The sequence below is a fragment of the Staurois parvus genome, unplaced genomic scaffold (assembly GCF_062004578.1).
Source record: "Staurois parvus isolate SC_StPar_1 unplaced genomic scaffold, SC_StPar_1.0 ptg000070l, whole genome shotgun sequence".
NCBI lineage: Eukaryota > Metazoa > Chordata > Amphibia > Anura > Ranidae > Staurois > Staurois parvus.
The window spans coordinates 4,803,403-4,822,376 of NW_028317866.1; the positions used below are offsets into that span (position 1 = coordinate 4,803,403).

An 18,974-nucleotide genomic window follows, 5' to 3' on the forward strand; every position below is an offset into this window, starting at 1 on the left:
TGAACTAGAAATGTTAAGAGATATAGTCGTTCACTGGAGCGACTGTGATGTAAAACCAAATCCCAGCAAGCATTCACCCTATATAAATCTGCTTTCTTAAAATACAATTCCTCCCTCCATGCTGCCAAACAAGCCTACTTTGTCACTATTATTAATACCTTGTCATCCAGTCCTTGTTGTCTCTTCTCTACTTTTAACGCTCTACTTTCTCCACCTCCACCCCCACCCACTGTTTATGAGATTGCCAATCATTTCAAAAACAAGATTGATGCAATTTGTAGGGGCATCTCCACTACACAGACATCCATCCCACTTAGTATACCTTTTACTAAACCTCCCTCAACACTTTCCTCTTTTGACCTTGCTACTACTGAAGAGGTCACTAAAAGGTGTTCTCAGAAGCCCATCTCACCACCTGTCCCCTGGATTCTGTTCCCTCACAACTACTATGGTCACCCTCTTCTTCTGTCTTCTACTCCCTCACTCACATCTTCAATCTCTCCTTCTCTAGTGGCACCTTCCCCTACCGTCTAAAGCATGCACAGATCACTCCCATACTTAATAAGCCCTCACTGAACGCTTAGTCTACAATCGCCTGAGATCCTACCTCACTAACAGCAAACCTTCTTGACCCTTTACAGTCTGGCTTTCACACACTACACTCCACTGAACCTGCCCTTCTAAAACTCACTAATGATTTACTAACTGCTAAAACCAATGGCCACTACTCCGTACTCTTACTACTTGACCTCTCTGCAGCTTTTGATACTGTTGACCATCCCCTCCTTCTCAAAAAAACTCAACTCTCTTGGCCTCCGAGACTCTGCTCTCTCCTGGTTCTTCTCCTACCTATCGCAGCGCTCCTTCAGTGTTACCTATAACTCTGTCTCCTCCTTTCTATGCCCTCTTTCTGTATGGGTCCCTCAAGGTTCTGTCCTTGGACACCTTCTCTTCTCCATTTACACCACCCCCCTTGGTCACTTGATAAACTCCCATGGCTTCAAGTAACATCTCTATGCTGATGACACACAAATCTATCTTTCTACTTCTCACCTCACCCCTTCAGTCTCCTTGCGCATTACTAACCTACTAAGTGACATATCAGCATGGATGTCACTTCAATTCCTAAAACTAAATCTTTCTAAAACAAATCCCATACTATTCCCTCTAGCCCGTGCCCCCTCTCCGGTCTTCTCCATCAAGATCAATAATACAACCATCAGTCCCTCCCCTCATGCCAGGGTACTAACTATAATCCTGGACTCCCATCTGTCCTTTCAGCCCCAAATCCAATCACTGTCCAAATCTTGTAGACTTCACCTCCATAACATCTCCAACATACGCCTGTTTTTAACCACTGAAACCACTAAGCAACTTATTCACTCCCTTGTTATCTCTTGCCTTGACTATTTGTAACTCCCTCCTCACTGGTCTACCTAATCACAGGCTATCCCCTCTTTAGTCTATCATGAATGCTGCTGCCAACTCTGCCCACTTTTAGGCAATCTCTGAAAACCTATTTCTTCAGGGAAGCCTATCCTGCCTTCAACTAATAGGATGTCTCCTATCAGTCCATCCCCCACAGTTATCACCTTTTGTACCACCAGCCCCTCCCTCCTAGATTGTAAACTCCAAGGAGCAGGGTCCTCCTAACCCTCTTGTATTGAACTGTATTGTTGCTGTATTGTCTCCCTTTATATTGTAAAGCGCCGCGTAAACAGTTGGCGCTGTATAAATCCAGTATCATAATAACAATTACCCTTGCTGATCTACGGACAGTGCTAAAGTTGGCTTTGTTGATAATCTTTGTTGATGGCTTTGAGGGAGCAGTGATGTCACTTCCCAGATCACGTGACAGTGCTTGAGACTAGTGATTGGCTGCCAGGCCCTGACATTGTCACAGGAGAGCAAGTCACCCAAAAGTGCTGAGTATTCTCAACAGGTGAGAAGAAAGGAGCTATGGGAGAGCACAGGTAAGGCGAGTATAGGGGGTTGAGGGAAGCCCTTTGCAGGGTTTCTTAAAATTATGAAATGCCTTAGCAATTTCTCTCTAAACATATACGATGCACCAAAGGGCTAAATTGAGGTTTGGCATTTGCCTGTAATGGTTTTTTTTTTTTGCACCAACATGATTGCACACAGCTCACATCTGTGTAACCAAACAAACACAAATGGTTGAAAGTCTAACTCTCGTAAAGACAAGGTCTGCAGACATTTTTCTAATTCAACATATTAAGTGTGGTATGCCTACAAAGAAATTAGGTATTGACTGCTTGCCTTGCAAGTAGAAAAATCTACAAAAATCTATAGCATGCATTGATCCAAATATTACTTTTAGCACTACTAACAATGTAACAAATTAAAATGGTATCTTGGGCGCCAAAATAATTCTCCTTAATTATCCAGCCACCTGACAAATATAACACTGTTTTACGCAAATGTGGGATCTTAAAATTAATTGAAACTGCATATAAACTCATGGCGATTTAAAAAGGTAGAATGTATTTAAATAAAAATGTAAGTTATATTAGTCAATCACATGATTGCTTTGCCTTGCCAATAACATTTCCATGAAAAAGGGAAATTGTGTGTTTTTGCAGACCAATAAAAAGGAAATATGCATGCTTAATTACTGTATGAATGAATATTGAAGTTTTTGATTTTTTCTAAGACATCAGAACTTTTTTGCTTCTTTTTTCTTCTGCTGGCAGAGTGTTTGTCATTAGCTGCAAAATATTTGAAAACTAGCAATTCTATCAATGATTGCTAAGACAATTCAAATCATGACTTGAGCAATTAACAGTCCTATTTTGATACAATTAAATATAAAATATTTTATATTAAATATTTAAAATGTTTGGTATTGTGACTAATTTAGTACACAGGAATGAAAGCAGATTATTACTCAATGCATTCTAGGTTTACAGCAGGACATTATCAGTTAAAATAAGTAATGATCAATGAGGATTAGCAATAAGCACAGAAAATACAATATAGACCTGAGGGATAAGGAAGAGCTAAGTGGGAATATTACATCAAAGGGTCATACCAAACTAATGAAGTAGCTTCTATCAAGCATATTACAGTGCAGTATGGAGCATGCCACCTTGTGCCTCAAAATGGTAAATATGACATTTCTTTTATTTATTTAATAAATGAAGACAGGAAGCAAATAAAAATATTGAAGTGCCTTACTTGAATGCTTTATCATGTTCCTCTATAATAATTGTTCACAATATACTTTTGTTAAAATAATGAGAGTTGAAAAGAAATATGTTACATTTTTATCTTTAGCAAGAGCCAAAAACAGCCAAAGGCCCTGTTCAGATCTCGGGTTAGCAGGAAATACCGCTCCAGTTTTTACAGCGCAACTTACACACGATTCTATGTGCCGTATAAAGGGCAGGCCATTCACTGCTAAGGGCTGCCCTATGTGCGTTTGTCACCCAAAAAAAAGCTCCTGCTTGTTTTTGAACACGCTTCGCACAATTTGATGGTGAGACAATCAGAGCAAAATCGCACCATGTTTGGGGTGCCAAAAAGAATAACGGCAACCATACACACATCATGAGCACTGCCACAATTTGAAATCACGGGCAGAATTGTGACAATTCTGCCGTGATTCCAAATCACTTAAAGTGAACAGGACCTTATGTTGCAGAATCTGACACAGACATGGAAATGTTTAGAATTACACAACTACGCTCTAAAATGAATTAAGCACAGTACCAACACAGGACACCACATTAATAAGAAAGCATGGGAAATGTTTCAGTAGTGCTGGCTTCACCTGTGAATTTATAGTTTTACCTGTGTAAATGGAAGCAGCTCTAAAGCCACTCTAAAATGATTCACTGGTACTTGAAAGACATGAGGCTGCAGATAATGTGTAATTTATTTCTCAATTCCTCCCCAGTCTCCTAAGTGACAGTGTTTCCCTGCTGATACAGATCCTCAACATACCCACACTCATGTTTTATCAGGACAGAAACATGGCACTTGTTTCGACATGAGCCATGCTGCCTAATACACAATGTCTGTAATGTGGTATTGTTGGAAATGATTTTATGTACATAACACTAGAGACTTAACTTGGAGCAGAACCTGCCAATAGTTTCTACATCTACAGCTGCTCTTTACATGGAGGTAAAATCAGATTGGATTTCTGTTAACTGGGTCACTTAAAGCAGAACTATACTGCACCACAAAAAGAAAAAAAAAAAACACTTACAGTAATTAATCTTTAATTTCCAAAGCAAATTCCCCCATCCATCCATGTCTCAATGCTTTATTTTGCTAAGAAATCACTTTGAAAAACACCCCCTAGCATTTTTGGCTGTGGCCATCTTGAGTAAGGGCAGATGATTCATGTAGCATTTACTTTCAGGAATCATTCTGCCCTTACCTCAGGCATGCATGCAGAAGGGTCTGCTTAGCTGAGAAAACCCCTCCTCCTCTCCTGAAGACTTCTGGGATGTATGACATAATTTACCTAGACCTGGAAACCAGGAAGTAAGTGAAATTGGAAATAAACCCACAAGTCTGTTTCCCTAAATGATAACTGTTAAAGTTACTAGTGTGTTCATGTCAGATCTTAATCAAGCAATCAAATAACTGTTGTCCTAGCTGTTCACGTGCAAAACCATAGCAACAACAGATCAAACAGAGACTAAGATGGAAGCTTCCCTGGCTGTAAAAGGATAGGAGGGTTTAGTTCCGCTTGAAGATATGTAAACTAAAAATGTTAAAACAAGTAAAAACGGACATGACTATTGCCATGTTTTTAAAAAGACAGAGGAAAGGAAGAACAATGTCCTCATTGAGGTGGAAACCATGGTGTCCCTGTGCAAAACAAGAAAAGGTTTTACAAGAAAGAACTGCCATTCAGAAACACCCTTAAAGATGACCTGGAAGACAGCCTTACAATAAAATTGGTTAAAAAGGGGGCCTCTGAAGGCTAGAGATCACCAGGTTGAGATCCCAATGTGATCAAGAAGACCAACTTGGAAGATTTACATGAGCAACTGTGTGAAGTCTTTATTAGGGATTGTGAGGCAAGATGTTCTCGGAAAAGAATGGATAAAGTAGAAACCTGTCTTTTGAGAGCATTCAGGGCCAGAAGACTTAAGAAAGGACAAAATGCCAGTGATAAGCATATTCCCTAGGGTTAAGCCGTCTGTCCTCAATCCAGGAAAAGTAAGACTTCCATTTGCAATAGTAAATCTTACAGGAGTTGTATTTTCTTGCTCTGAGTATTGTGGAAATAACAGAGTCAGAAACATCCTTATCCTTAGGGCCCTTATCCCTAATTTCATAAATCTGTAAATAAATCCAGTGACTGAAAAGCAGGATAGAACAAGAAGCATTGGGCCAGTTCGTCTGGTCTGTTTGGAAGAAAAGGATTGTCCAGCAGAAGTCTGACTGTCTGCGTACCGCATCCTTCGGGGCCAATTTGGTGGGATGAGAATCACTGGAACCGTTTCCTCTTCTATCTTGCACAGCAGTCAAGACAGGATCATAATCAGTAGGAAGGCATAAACCAGTTTAAACTGGGTTCAAGAAATCACCATCTAGTGCCTACTGCAAAGACTAGAGGATCCCTGGTCTTGGCTATGAATATTTTTTGTCTTCTTGTTAACCTGGAGTTTACTGGAGAAACTCTTGAGGTGCAGAGACCACTCCACTGGGTCTAGATGTTGACAGCTTAGGAAGTCCATTTGCCAATTGTCCACTCTGAAGATGTGAATGGCTGAGAGAGCTGGAATGAGAGTCACAGCCCAGGAGAGTACCAGATCTACTTCTCTTAGGGCAACTTGACTTCTGGTGCCTTCTAATAACTTATGTAGGCCCCTGCTGTGGCATTGTCTGATTGCACCCTGACTAGGTGACTTTGCACATGTGGGGTCCAGTGTTGTAGAGCCCACTCTTGGCTCCAGAATGTTGATTGGGAGTTTCAACTCATCTAGAGACATGTCCCCTGGACAGTCAGAGTAGTGAATTCCACCCCAGCCTGTAAGGATGGCATTCATTGCACCACCTTCTAATGCAGCGGTTCTCAACCTGGGGGTCGCGACCCCTTTGGGGGTCGAACGACCATTTCCCAGGGGTCGCCTAAGACCATCGGAAAACACATATTTCCGATGGTCTTAGGAACCGAGACACCGCTGCTGTCTCCGGCAATGTGTGGGCGGGATGATATGCTGCCCCTGTCACCGCCTCCTCGCCGCTGATTGGCCACCGGAACTGTAGCTCAGGAGAGGCACACAGGCGGCCAATCACCGGCGAGAAGGTGGAGCTTGGAGAGGAGGAGAGGAGGAGCCGAGCGGCAGCGCGCGGAGATCGAAGAAGATCGAGGGAGCTGCAGGAACGAGTGAAGAGAGAGGCCAGAGAAGGAAGACAGCTGACAGGTAAGTGCAAATTTTGCTGCTGCAGCCAGGTATGCAGGCTGTAGATGGGAGAGGGAGAGAGCGAGCCCAGGCTGGAGCAGGGGTCAGCAAGGTAAGTATCATTGGTGTCAGTGGAAGGGATAGTGCCCCATCATTTGTGTCACTAATACCAACGATGGGGCACTATTCTTCCCCTCACTGACACCAACGATGGGGCACTATTCCTCCCCCCACTGACACCAACGATGGGGCACTATTCCTCCCCCCACTGACACCAACGATGGGGCACTATTCCTCCCCCCACTGACACCAACGATGGGGCACTATTCCTCCCCCCACTGACACCAACGATGGGGCACTATTCCTCCCCCCACTGACACCAACGATGGGGCACTATTCCTCCCCCCACTGACACCAACGATGGGGCACTATTCCTCCCCCCACCTACACCAACGATGGGGCACTATTCCTCCCCCCACCGACACCAACGATGGGGCACTATTCCTCCCCCCACCGACACCAACGATGGGGCACTATTCCTCCCCCCACTGACACCAACGATGGGGCACTATTCCTCCCCCCACTGACACCAACGATGGGGCACTATTCCTCCCACTAACGCCAATGATGGGGCACTATTCCTCCCACTGATACCAATGATGGGGCACTATTCCTCCCACTGATACCAATGATGGGGCACTATTCCTCCCACTCATACCAATGATGGGGCACTATTCCTCCCACTCATACCAATGATGGGGCACTATTCCTCCCACTCATACCAATGATGGGGCACTATTCCTCCCACTCATACCAATGATGGGGCACTATTCCTCCCACTCATACCAATGATGGGGCACTATTCCTTCCACTGACACCAATGATGGGGCACTGTTCCTCCCACTGATACTAATGATGGGGCACTATTCCTCCCACTGACACCAATGATGGGGCACTATTCCTCCCACTGACACCAATGATGGGGCACTATTCCTCCCACTGACACCAATGATGGGGCACTATTCCTCCCACTCATACCAATGATGGGGCACTATTCCTCCCACTCATACCAATGATGGGGCACTATTCCTCCCACTCATAACAATGATGGGGCACTATCCCTTCCACTGACAACAATGATGGGGCACTATTCCTCCCACTGATACTAATGATGGGGCACTATTCCTCCCACTGATACTAATGATGGGGCACTATTCCTCCCACTGACACCAATGATGGGGCACTATTCCTCCCACTGATACCAATGATGGGGTACTATTCCTCCCACTCATACCAATGATGGGGCACTATTCCTCCCACTGATACCAATGATGGGGCACTATTCCCCCCACTGATACCAATGATGGGGCACTATTCCCCCCACTGACACCAATAATGGGACACTATTCCTCCCACTGACACCAATGATGGGACACTATTCCTCCCACTGACACCAATGATGGGACACTATTCCTCCCACTGACACCAATGATGGGACACTATTCCTCCCACTGACACCAATGATGGGGCACTATTCCTCCCACTGACGCCAATGATGAGGCACTATTCCTCCCACTGACGCCAATGATTGGGCACTATTCCTCCCACTGACGCCAATGATTGGGCACTATTCCTCCCACTGACACCAATGATGGAGCACTATTCCTCCCACTGACACCAATGATGCGGCACTATTCCTCCCACTGACACCAATGATGGGGCACTATTCCTCCCACTGACACCAATGATGGGACACTATTCCTCCCACTGACACCAATGATGGGGCACTATTCCTCCCACTGATACCAACGATGGGACACTATTCATCCCACTGACATCAGTGATGGGGCGCTAGTCCTCCCACTGCAAAATTACAGTTATGAAGTAGCAACGAAAATAATTTTATGGTTGGGGGTCATCACAACATGAGGAACTGTATTAAGGGGTCGCGGCATTAGAAAGGTTGAGAACCACTGTTCTAATGTGAAGGAATGACTCTCCAAAATCCAGGGCAGTACTGGGGATTCACCATGGCAGAGAAAATCTTGGATTGATAGAAGCATTGGGAGATCCAACAATTGGATCTGCTTGTTCCGAGTCATAAATATGTTGGATTAAAGAGGTCTGGAGTGAAACTGGGCAAAGGGAACTGGCTCAAAGGAGGCTACCATTAAGCTCAGAAGCCTCATGCAGAAGCTAAGGGTTGTTGTTTTGAACAAACAGTCCACATGTGGGATCTTAGGGAAGCAGTTTTTTTCCTGAAGAAGGAAGATTATAGCTTGGGCTGTATACAAGATTAGACTCAGGTACTTCAAGATGGTGTGAGGGCTGGACAGCGGACTGGAAAATTGATTACTCAGCCAAAGGTTTGAGGAAACTAAATGGATGTTGGATTGTATGAGGTTTGGATGTTGGCAGACAGACAAGACCAGACAAGGTTGTGGCTGAGGAGTCCTTCAGTAGGAGGTCTTCCAGGTAACCGGTGACATGAATATCTTGGGTTTGTAAAAGAGCTAGAAGAGAGGAGAACACCTCCATGAACACTTAGGGTGCAAAAGATTGGTAGTGCTGGTCTCCCACAGCTAAAACGCAGAAAAAAAAACGCACTGTACAACAGGCTCAAGTGTTCTCCCTGCTCTCTGCTTCTGCCTCTCTCCCTCCTGCCTACCTACACATCTCGCTGACACTGAGAAAATGAGTACAGCTTGGATTTGGATTTTATCGCCCCCACCATCCTGGTGCCCTAAGGTGGCTGCCTAAACCGTCTTATGCTGGCGCTGGCCCTGCTTGTATGTCTACTCACTCTAGAAATTCCTCAGGCCTTTCATACATAAAGAGATTTTAGTTCCAGCATTGGGCAGATATCCCTATATGGTTTTGGGACTTTGAATAGGTTTGAATGGAAACATTGCAACCATTCTTCTAATGGAACTGATACAATATCTCCTTGTGCCTGAAGTTGGTGCAAAGCCATTATTAAATATGCCTTCTTTTGGTAGGAAGCTGACAGACTGTAAGGGGGAAGAGATAGAAACACTGTTTTTGTACCTCTTTGATATGACAGATTGGACCCAGAGGTCCACAACATCTCAGATTGACTATGCCAAATATGAACACATGTTCCTCCACTCAGCAGAATGGATGGGGCTTTGCATGTTTGAATTCTGGGGTAATTATAACCCAGATGCTAACCGCGAACATGTGGCTGTGTATTTGTAGAAAATAGCAGCAGGAGTGCAGCACTGCTGTATGCGTTTTCGATAGGAAAGGTGTGTGGGAATGCATCAGCTTGGAGGTGTAATACAGCTACCCCATACTCCTGAGACTGAGTCTACATAACTGAAAAAAAAACACCAATTTTAAATTGCTCACACCAGGAAACATTAAAATGATAAACTCCCATATCCTCTGCCTGTTAAATAGCACAACGTGCTATGCACTGAGGATTTTGATAATAAAAGCCAGGAACCGGTGTTAACATACAGGAAAACCCTGTCATACCTGATCCATGACTCTGGACCTGCTAGAGGTCCAGGCTTTGTCTGTCACAGTAGGCATAACCTCAAACGGGTTTTCAGGGTTTGGGGCTGAGGGTAACCAATGTGGAAAATACTAAAAAAACCAGAGGAATAAGCAGACAGATCTCCACAGAAGTGTCAAAAGAAAAAAATCTGAATGGTTTAAAAAGAAAAATATACTCTCTCATAGGAGAACAAGTCCATCACCTAAGGACACCAGAAAAATAATGGAGACTCATGCAGTGAGCAGAGTTCTATGAGTGTGTACTAGGGGAGGTCCTAACAAGTTTTTTTTTCCAGTGCCCAATCACCTGAAGTTAGCATGCATGTAATCCATTGTCAGTGAATACAAGCCCTGTGTCCTGTGCTGTACAATTAAGAAATATACTGTAAAGTTTATCCCTAATAACCAGTTTTTAAAAGTTCTCATTTGCAACCATCTTGTTAATCAGAATCAATGCCTATTTAACAGGGTAAAACAAAAATAATAAAATGTAGCATTTTAGATTAACAAGGTTTTGAAAAGAACAAAGCAACAGGCTGTAAAGCAAATGTGAAAAGCCAGCACATGGGACAGCATCAGTCCCATTAGATTAAATATAATATCCAGGTTTATATCATGGAGCTATTCTCAACAAAAATACAGTTTTGCAAATCTGGATCATTTAAAAAAAAAATCAGTTATTTTTCTTCCAGTATAATATTTCAATTGACTTTTTGTCTTGCTGACAGAGCAACTGAGAAAGCATTGCTGCATTGACCACATCGATTCCCAGCCATTCTGTCAACAGTAAAATTTTATACAATATATTTTCAGCATTGACCTTAGGTGCCATCACAGTCCGCAGACTCTTCTTCCTTGGTTCCTGTGGCTGTCTGCTGGATTGAGACCGCAATGTAATAAACAACTAAGGTTTAATTAATGGTAAATGAATACAAGACATAGGTTATGACTTTAACTAATTAGGGAATTGTTGAATTAAGTCTGCCTGGGAATGCAAGGCAGTGCAATCAATATCCAATAAAAAAAGGACTATGTATGTAATTTAGCTGGAAATGTGTTTCCAATACCATCAACGTGAGTTTAAGTAAGTAGAATATAGAAGAGGCTAGAAAGAACAGTTTTAAAAGGCAAGGTGTGAAAGATTTAGAGTATGCTTCACAACAGAGTTTTGACAGCAATTAACTGAAAGTCACAAGCTTTCATTTTCATGTGGTTGAAAAAGGGGTCTTGTACACAGGTGCAAAACTGGCACCACTACTCCATTTCAGACATGGTGAATGGAGCTCAGCTCATAATGCACACAAGGATCATTGAACGCGTAGAAGAAAGTTGTAGCCAATGTAGAGAAGAGCTATTTTATTTATTACAGGTACTTATATAGCCGTCAATTTATGCAGTGCTTTACATGTATGTATATATATAGATAGATAGATAGATAGATAGTATACATTCACATCACTCCCTAACCCTTAAGGAGCAAACAATCTAAGGTCCCCAACTCAAATTCATTGAAAAAAAATAAATACATGATAGTACATACTGTAATAAAAAAGTCCAAACGGGGTCTTCACCGTTACTGATAAAGTACCACAGTGGGCCAAAGTGGTAACCGTGAGGGAGGAATCTAACCCACAATACTAGTAATAAAGATCAATTAATGCTCCATGTCTGCCCGCACCTGCCATAGATGGATTGAATCTCGTCTGATTCAGCAGGGACCAGCTGGTATTTGATACATCTATGTGCAGGCTGGTTGTACCAAAGTCGTTCCATCGATTGACTTGGGTACAACCAGCCTGTTGGATTTTTTACATGTGATTACTGCCAAGAAGGCATTCTGTTAGCAGGACGAAATAGCGCTGCAGGAGAGATTCCCTAATCAACACTGTGAATTGAGTGATTTCTTTTCTTCCACTTGTACTGGAAGGAAAGAAAATCAAATCATCTATGGCTTGCTTAACTGATCTCACCAGCTGTATATGGTGTAAGCAGCTCTTAACAGCACTATGTGCCAGCCTGGCTTGGGACCCATCACGTCCTTCTCAAACATCACCTCTCTCTCAAGTAAGCTGCACCATCCACACAGATTAGGTGTTATGTCAAAACTTGCTATATTGCATGTCGGTGGAAAACAGACATGCCTCCACGCTCCCTTGCTCTAATGCATTTCACCCCGCCCAGGAACTTGGTTGTAGACACAATTTTCCACCAAAAGGCAATAAAGCAAGTTTTGAACCAACACATGATCCATGCATAGGATGCAGCTTTCTGATTGAGGTAGCCCTATACTCAAAAACTGGACACATGAGTTGGTCCTGTCATGTGCTTTCTAATAAAAGGTACTTTATTTTTTTCCCTTATGATTGAGAGAATATATATATATATATATATATATATATATATATATATATATAAATAATTTTATTTTTTTTTTGATTATTATATTAATTGAACAGAGAGGCATTCTACGATCACAGTAAGCACACAGATAGCACTTCACAAATCTACTATGCATCTACAAACGTAAAGATGACAAAGTGCTTCACAAAACCCTGTTCACAATGCACATTATATATTCTTTTAATTAAACTGCTCATACAGTAATAATAATAAAAAAGGAACATACCGGCCCCCTTGTGAGCATCTAAGCTGGTAAACTCAAGTGTCCCGTTGTGGCCTTTTCTTGGGTCTTCTTTATATTCTTTGTGTTTCCCATCAGGGCAGTATCTGTAAGAAAGTCCATAATCTGCAAGATAAACCTGGAAGACAAGAACAGATAAATGAATAATGCTTTTGTCCTTTGGAAGTATAACCTTTATAATTAAGCCTTAAGAAACTTATAGGTTAAGGACAAGCTTTGATCTACATTTTATTTTTAAGCCAAATGGTGCCTCGAGATAAAATGTGTACTTCTGGGGGCTATAACTGTTACCCTTCCACTTTAAATCCTTCCCATCATAGTCATATCTTCTTCCTGAATTTAGCCATTTCTCAGTTTTTTTTCCCCTCTTTATCTCTCAAGCTTTCATCTCTCCAGGTGGGTATCTACACATCATAAACTGCAATGTGTCTTTTATGTGTCCTCTCCGTTTATATCTTAGAAGTTTTGCATGCCACTAAAATACTCTATGACATTATAGTGTTTTATTTAATTGTACAAAGGTTTGAAAAGTTTGGAATTTTTAGTGTACACACCACCAAACTTATAAGTACCAAAACAAATCGTCTCATATTACAAAACAAAATCAAGTGGAGACTCTGATAATCATTTAAGAGAACAGCATAAAACTGAACCTTCCATGTAAGCATTGAAGGTTTATGCATTCTTAAGAGAAATTTAAGTTTGCAAAGATTTTAGCAAACCTTATTAGTGCATACCTGAACCCAAAACAGCCTAAATATATTGTAGCTTACCAGCCCTTAGATAAGGTGGCTGCATTAGTTTTCATTTTTCTCTTAGGTTTTTTCACCTTTATTTTTAACTGGTGATCATACAAACAATGCCCTTCCTGTTTCAGGGTGGCTAAGTTCACGTCTCCTCCTAGCCATAGTTGCCTAGAGTGGGCATGTCTGCCTTTGTTTATCTACATCACAGAGAGTAGGAGATTCTGCCTCTATTATGATTACATGACCAGTCCCTGTGTTGTAAGAAGAAACTTGCCTCCTCAAACAGTCCTTTAGAAAAGCAAACAGCTCCCTAATAATGAATCTACCATTGCAGAAATCCTAAGAAAATTTCTGTGAATGTCATATTGTAGGTAAAAAGCACCTTGTAGTTTGAACTTAAAGTGGACCCAAAGTCACAGGTTTAAAGACTGAGCTGGCAGGCTCTTTATCACAGAACAGGCTTCAACAACATATACTAAAATTTATGCAACATTGTACCCAAATGAATTTTATATCTGTTTTAGACAGATAGCGCTTTCCTTTAGTGGTTTTAATCAACGCTGGTTTTTATTTTTTTTTTATTTTATAAAAAAAGGAAAAAGAACAAATATTTTGAGAAACAAAAAAAAAAAAAAAAAATTTCCCCTTATTTTTGAAAACTTTTCAAAAATATGATCTTTCATAAATTTAGGGAAAATATTTTGCAGATTCTCTTTGGTAAAAAAAAATAAGTTCATAATATTTAGATTATGTAAACTTTGTAAGCTTGAGTCTAGAAACTGTGGTATACAGTACATATTTATAACTCCTCATCTCTGATCACATTTCTTGAGGCTATAAAATGTGAGGACAGTACAAACACCCCCCTAATGACTCCTTTTCGAAAAGTAGACACTCCAAGGCATTTAGTAACAGGCACGGTAAGCTTTTCGATATTGTAATTTTTCTGACACAAAGTTATTTCCCACACACAGACATACATAGAATTACAACCCAAACAAACTCTGCTCCTCTTTCCAAGTATGGGGATATCACGTGAGACTTTTTTACTGACTAGATGTATTGAGGAGGCCCAAAACCTAAGGAGCACCTTCAGGCTTTCAAGGGGCATACATTATGCATCCGAGTTCCTGACTACCTATCACATTTCTTAAATTCCCAAAGTACCAGGAGAAGGGAAACATCCACAAAATAAACTTATTTTGCAAAGAAGACCCTCCCACATATTTACTAGGAGGCATAATGAGTCTTTTGGAGATCACTTTTTTTGCCACAAGTTTCTGAAAAATATTTCTGTATTTCTAACACACATAGGCATACTTAGAATCTTACACCAAAACACATTCTGTTACTCCTCCCAAGTATGGATATACCACATGTGGGAATTTTTTTATAGCCTAGCTGCATAGGGGGGTTCAAAATTCAAAGAGCACTTTTAGGGCCCATTCACACCAAGTGTGGTTGGACTGCACTGGGCAGCTATTCCAGTGCAGTCCTATTGCAAGACAAGGCACAATGCCTTGCCCCCTACCAGGGCAATTTACACCACTGTGATGTGGTGGTGTGTGAAAAAACAACAATGCAGTAGTTTTTTTCAGTGCAGTGCATTATTAATTATTGTTATTATTACTACAGGTACTTAGTATATAGCGCTGTCAATATATGAAACGCTTTACATATACAGTACACTCACCGGCCACTTTATTAGGTATACCTTGCTAGTGCTAAGAAAATATCCCCCACACCATTACACCACCACCAGCAGCCTGAACCATTGATACAAGGCAGGATGGACACATGCTTTTATGCCAAATTCTGACCCTACCATCTGAGTTTTGCATTAGTCAGTCTGCCCATTCTCCTCTGACATCAACAATTCGTTTGTGTCCACACAACTGCCACTCACTGGGTATTTTCTCTTTTTCGGACCATTCTCTGTAAACTCTAGAGATGGTTGTGTGTGAATATCCCAGTACATCGGCAGTTTTTGAAATACTCAGACCAGCCAGCCTGGCAACAACAACCATGCCACGTTCAAAGCCACCTAAATCCCCTTTCTGCCCAATTCTGATGCTCCGTTTGAACTTCAGCAAGTCATCTTCGCCACATCTAGATGCCTAAATGCATTGAGTTGCCGCCATGTGATTGGCTGATTAGCAATTTTTGTTATCAAGCAATTAAACAGGTGTACCTACTAAAGTGGCCGACGAGTGTATATTGTACATTCACATCAGACCTTGCCCTCAAAGAGCTTACACAATCTAAGGTCTCTAAATCACATTCATACATACACATACTAGGACCAATTTTGACCGGAGCCAATTAACCTACCAGCATGTCTTGGAGTGTGGGAGGAAGCTGGAATACCAAAAGGAAACCCACGCAGGCGCAAGGAGAATGTGCGAACTCCAGGCAGGTAGTGCCGAGGTTGGGATTTGAACCAATGACCCTAGTGCTGCCAGGCAGAAGTATTAATCACTTAGCCACTGTGCTGCCCTTTATGAAACAGTGCACAGCCTCGCATCATAATGTGGCCAACAGAACTTGGGGAAATGTCATTTTGTTATATTTCAATAAATGTAAACCACATGGTGCACCACAATTGGCACATCAGCAATGCTGTTCTCCTAGTACACCAGCAGCTTTTAAGAGACAAATTGCACATACTGATCACATTTTTGATGCTCTAGAGTACCAGTACAGTAGTAGTACCCACAAAATGGCTTCTCACCCTCAGAATACAGTCATCCGGATTCTTCTTATGCTCATTCTAAAATTACTGGTTTTGTACCAGTTTATTTTTAGCAGATCAGTTACAGAAAAACACAATAAATGACAACAACAGTGGTACATCACTAAAGAAAAGCAGGCACATACACAGGGGTTTGTTGACTAAAGCTGGAGAGTGCAAAAGAAGTCTCACTTCTACATAGAAATCAATCAGCTTTTCTTTTCCAACAATTGTTATTCAATTGTCATAAAAACATGAATCTACAGTACAGCTATTGTTAAACAGATATCGCAAAGAGAAAAGGAAAAAGGGAAGAGGGATAGGCAAATAGAAAGCCCACCGTCCGATAAGTTCCAGTGCCGTAGTATAACCAATACAGTGCATATAAACGGAAAATCAAGCCTGGCCAGCTGGCCCTACACAAAGGCAGCATTATACCCTGAGTATGGGTCTCAAAATGTAACGTCACCCATTTACATTAAAAAGGAGAACTCAATTAACAATGTCATTTTGAGTGACTGACACATAGAGGGTGAAGTAAAGGTAAGTTAAAAGGGGGGGGGGGGAGAGCAAGGGAAAGAAAAGAAAAAAAAAAAAAAAAAGAAAAAAAGGGGGGGGGGGGGGTGCTGAGACTTGGTCTTCCCAGTCCAGATCCCCAGCCACATAGCACCCAGGTGTCTAGGGGACCTGAAAGTATGCAATCCATGGGTCCTATACATTCTCAAATCTGGTTTGTTTGTCTCTGGGAATGCTGGTCCATTAATCATGATCCGTGAAATTTTATGTTTGACTAGAGTAATATTGAGCACAGGTGACTTCCATGCTCGCACTATAGTTATTTTAGCAGCTGAGAAGATAAAGTAAATGAGGGTTCAGAGGTGTCTGGGGATCTCATTCAAGATGTCAGTGAATAGTGCCGTTTTGCTGTTTTTAGGGATTTTCTGTCCTAAAAAAGGAGACTAAATATTCATATCCAGAATCGCTGGATCTTCGGGCGGGACCACCAGACATGGTACATATCACCTACCTGCCCACATCCTTAACAGCACAAAGATGAGATAACTAGCGTAGATATTCGCCAGCCCCGCTGGGACAACATAACATCTAGATAATACCTTATAGATTGCCTCCCCTAGAGTGTTGAGTATTTCCCTGAGCACCATGGTTGACCACTGTGTCCACTCCTCCTCTTCTATCATCTCGCCAAGGTCTGATGCCCAAGCTGTTTGGTAGAACGGTTTGGAATGTTGGCTGTTGAACAGAGCAAATAACTCTGATATCCCTCCATGGGGGGCAGTATCACGCAGGCACTTATTTTCAAACATGGTTCTAATCGCTTGCCGTGCTCCCTATGTAGAGTCTGCAGAAAAAGGGTTCTGGTACAGGTGGTAGGTCTCTGTGGGGGGCATTTGCAGAGTGTCTATGAAGTAAGAAGATTGCCTGATCCCTGTGTGGTCCAGACAGTGTGCTATCCTATCCCTTGCTGAGCCACCATGAAAATTGTTGGGGGTTTTGTCCTGGGGGGGTGGCGAGTAAAGATTGTTAAATAGGGGAGCCACGGGAATGTGAGGGGACTTCATGGGGTATTATTTGCATACTGTGTTCCATAACTGCAGGGAGTGCTATAAGAAGGAGCTCAATATTGCCCGGCATTCTTTTAAAGGGAGAAGGGAGCCACATCAAAAGGTCTGCTGGCTTGTGCCTCTAATAGCACCCAGTCAGGGCATTATGTCTTAGAGAAGATTTGGCATAATTGGACCAGTTGGGCAGCTCGATAATAATGTAGAAAGTGGGGGACCCCCAGTTCTTCTCTCCACTTGGAAATATACAAAGTAGGGTGCACTACTCTACAACAGTCAGTACTCCAGATACATTTATAAATCATTGATTGCAATTTCCAAAAGAATGAGGCCGGTACTGAGATAGGAAGGGACCTAAAGTGATATAAAACTGTCAATCAAAGCAGGTATGCGGGAAAGTGGGCAAATCTCAGGTTCCATTCAGCTTCAGCCATATGTGCGTGTTGGTACACAAAGCGGCTGAATGAAGTTGAGAAAACGTTAGGTGAAGATAACTGCAGATCTCAAAACGGCTTGTAAAAGTTGGGCTTGGTCCCACCCTGTCCAATTCCCTAGGCCTCCCTGCTCATGCGATAATGTGATAGCAGGAAGCGAATACAAGTGTAGCTTTTATAGAAAAAGTTAAGGTTTGTACAGTTGCAAGAAAAAGTATGTGAACCCCTTGGGATTACGTGGAGTTTTGCATGAATTGGGCATAAAATGTGCTCTGAACCTCATCTAAGTCACAACAATAGAAGAACACAGTCTGCTGAACATAATACTATACAAACATTAGATGTTGCCATGGTTTAATTGCACATAACATGTAAACATTCACAGTGCAGGGAGGAAAAAGTATGTAAACTTTTGGACTAAATAACTAGTTGACCCTCCTTTGGCAGCAATAACCTCAACCAAACATTTCCTGTAGTTGCAGATCAGACCTGCACAACGATCTGGAGTAATTTTGGACCACTCCTCTTCACAAAACTGTTTCAGTGTAGCAATATTCTTGGGATGTCTGGTGTGAATCGCTCTCTTAAGGTCATGCCACAGCATTTCAATCGGGTTGAGGTTAGGACTCTGACTGGGCCACTCCAGAAGGCGTATTCTGTGCTGTTGCAGCCATTGTTTTGTTGAATTACTTGTATGCTTTGGGTCATTGTCCTGTTGCATCACCCATCCTCTGCGGAGCTTCAGTTGGCGGACAGATGGTCGTATGTTTTCCTGCAAAATGTCTTGATAAACTCTGAAATTCATTTTTCCATCAATGACAACAATCCGTCCAGGCCCTGAGGCAGCAAAGCAGCCCCAAACCATGATGCTCCCTCCGTCATGTTTTACAGTGGGGATGAGGTTTTGATGTTGGTGAGCTGTGCCTTTTTTCTC

At 42.1% G+C, this 18,974-nt stretch overlaps 1 protein-coding gene across 5 annotated transcripts in view; it reads right to left on the reverse strand.

Moving 5' to 3' along the window:
* VRK2 (VRK serine/threonine kinase 2) overlaps nucleotides 1–18,974 on the reverse strand; it is a 130,907-nt gene that overhangs the window by 82,971 nt on the left and 28,962 nt on the right. For all 5 annotated transcript variants that reach the window (XM_089669221.1, XM_089669220.1, XM_089669219.1 and 2 more), the window contains exon 8: nucleotides 12,535–12,667. In XM_089669221.1, the coding sequence (XP_089525347.1) occupies nucleotides 12,535–12,667 (133 nt within the window). The remainder of the gene's footprint in view (nucleotides 1–12,534; nucleotides 12,668–18,974) is intronic.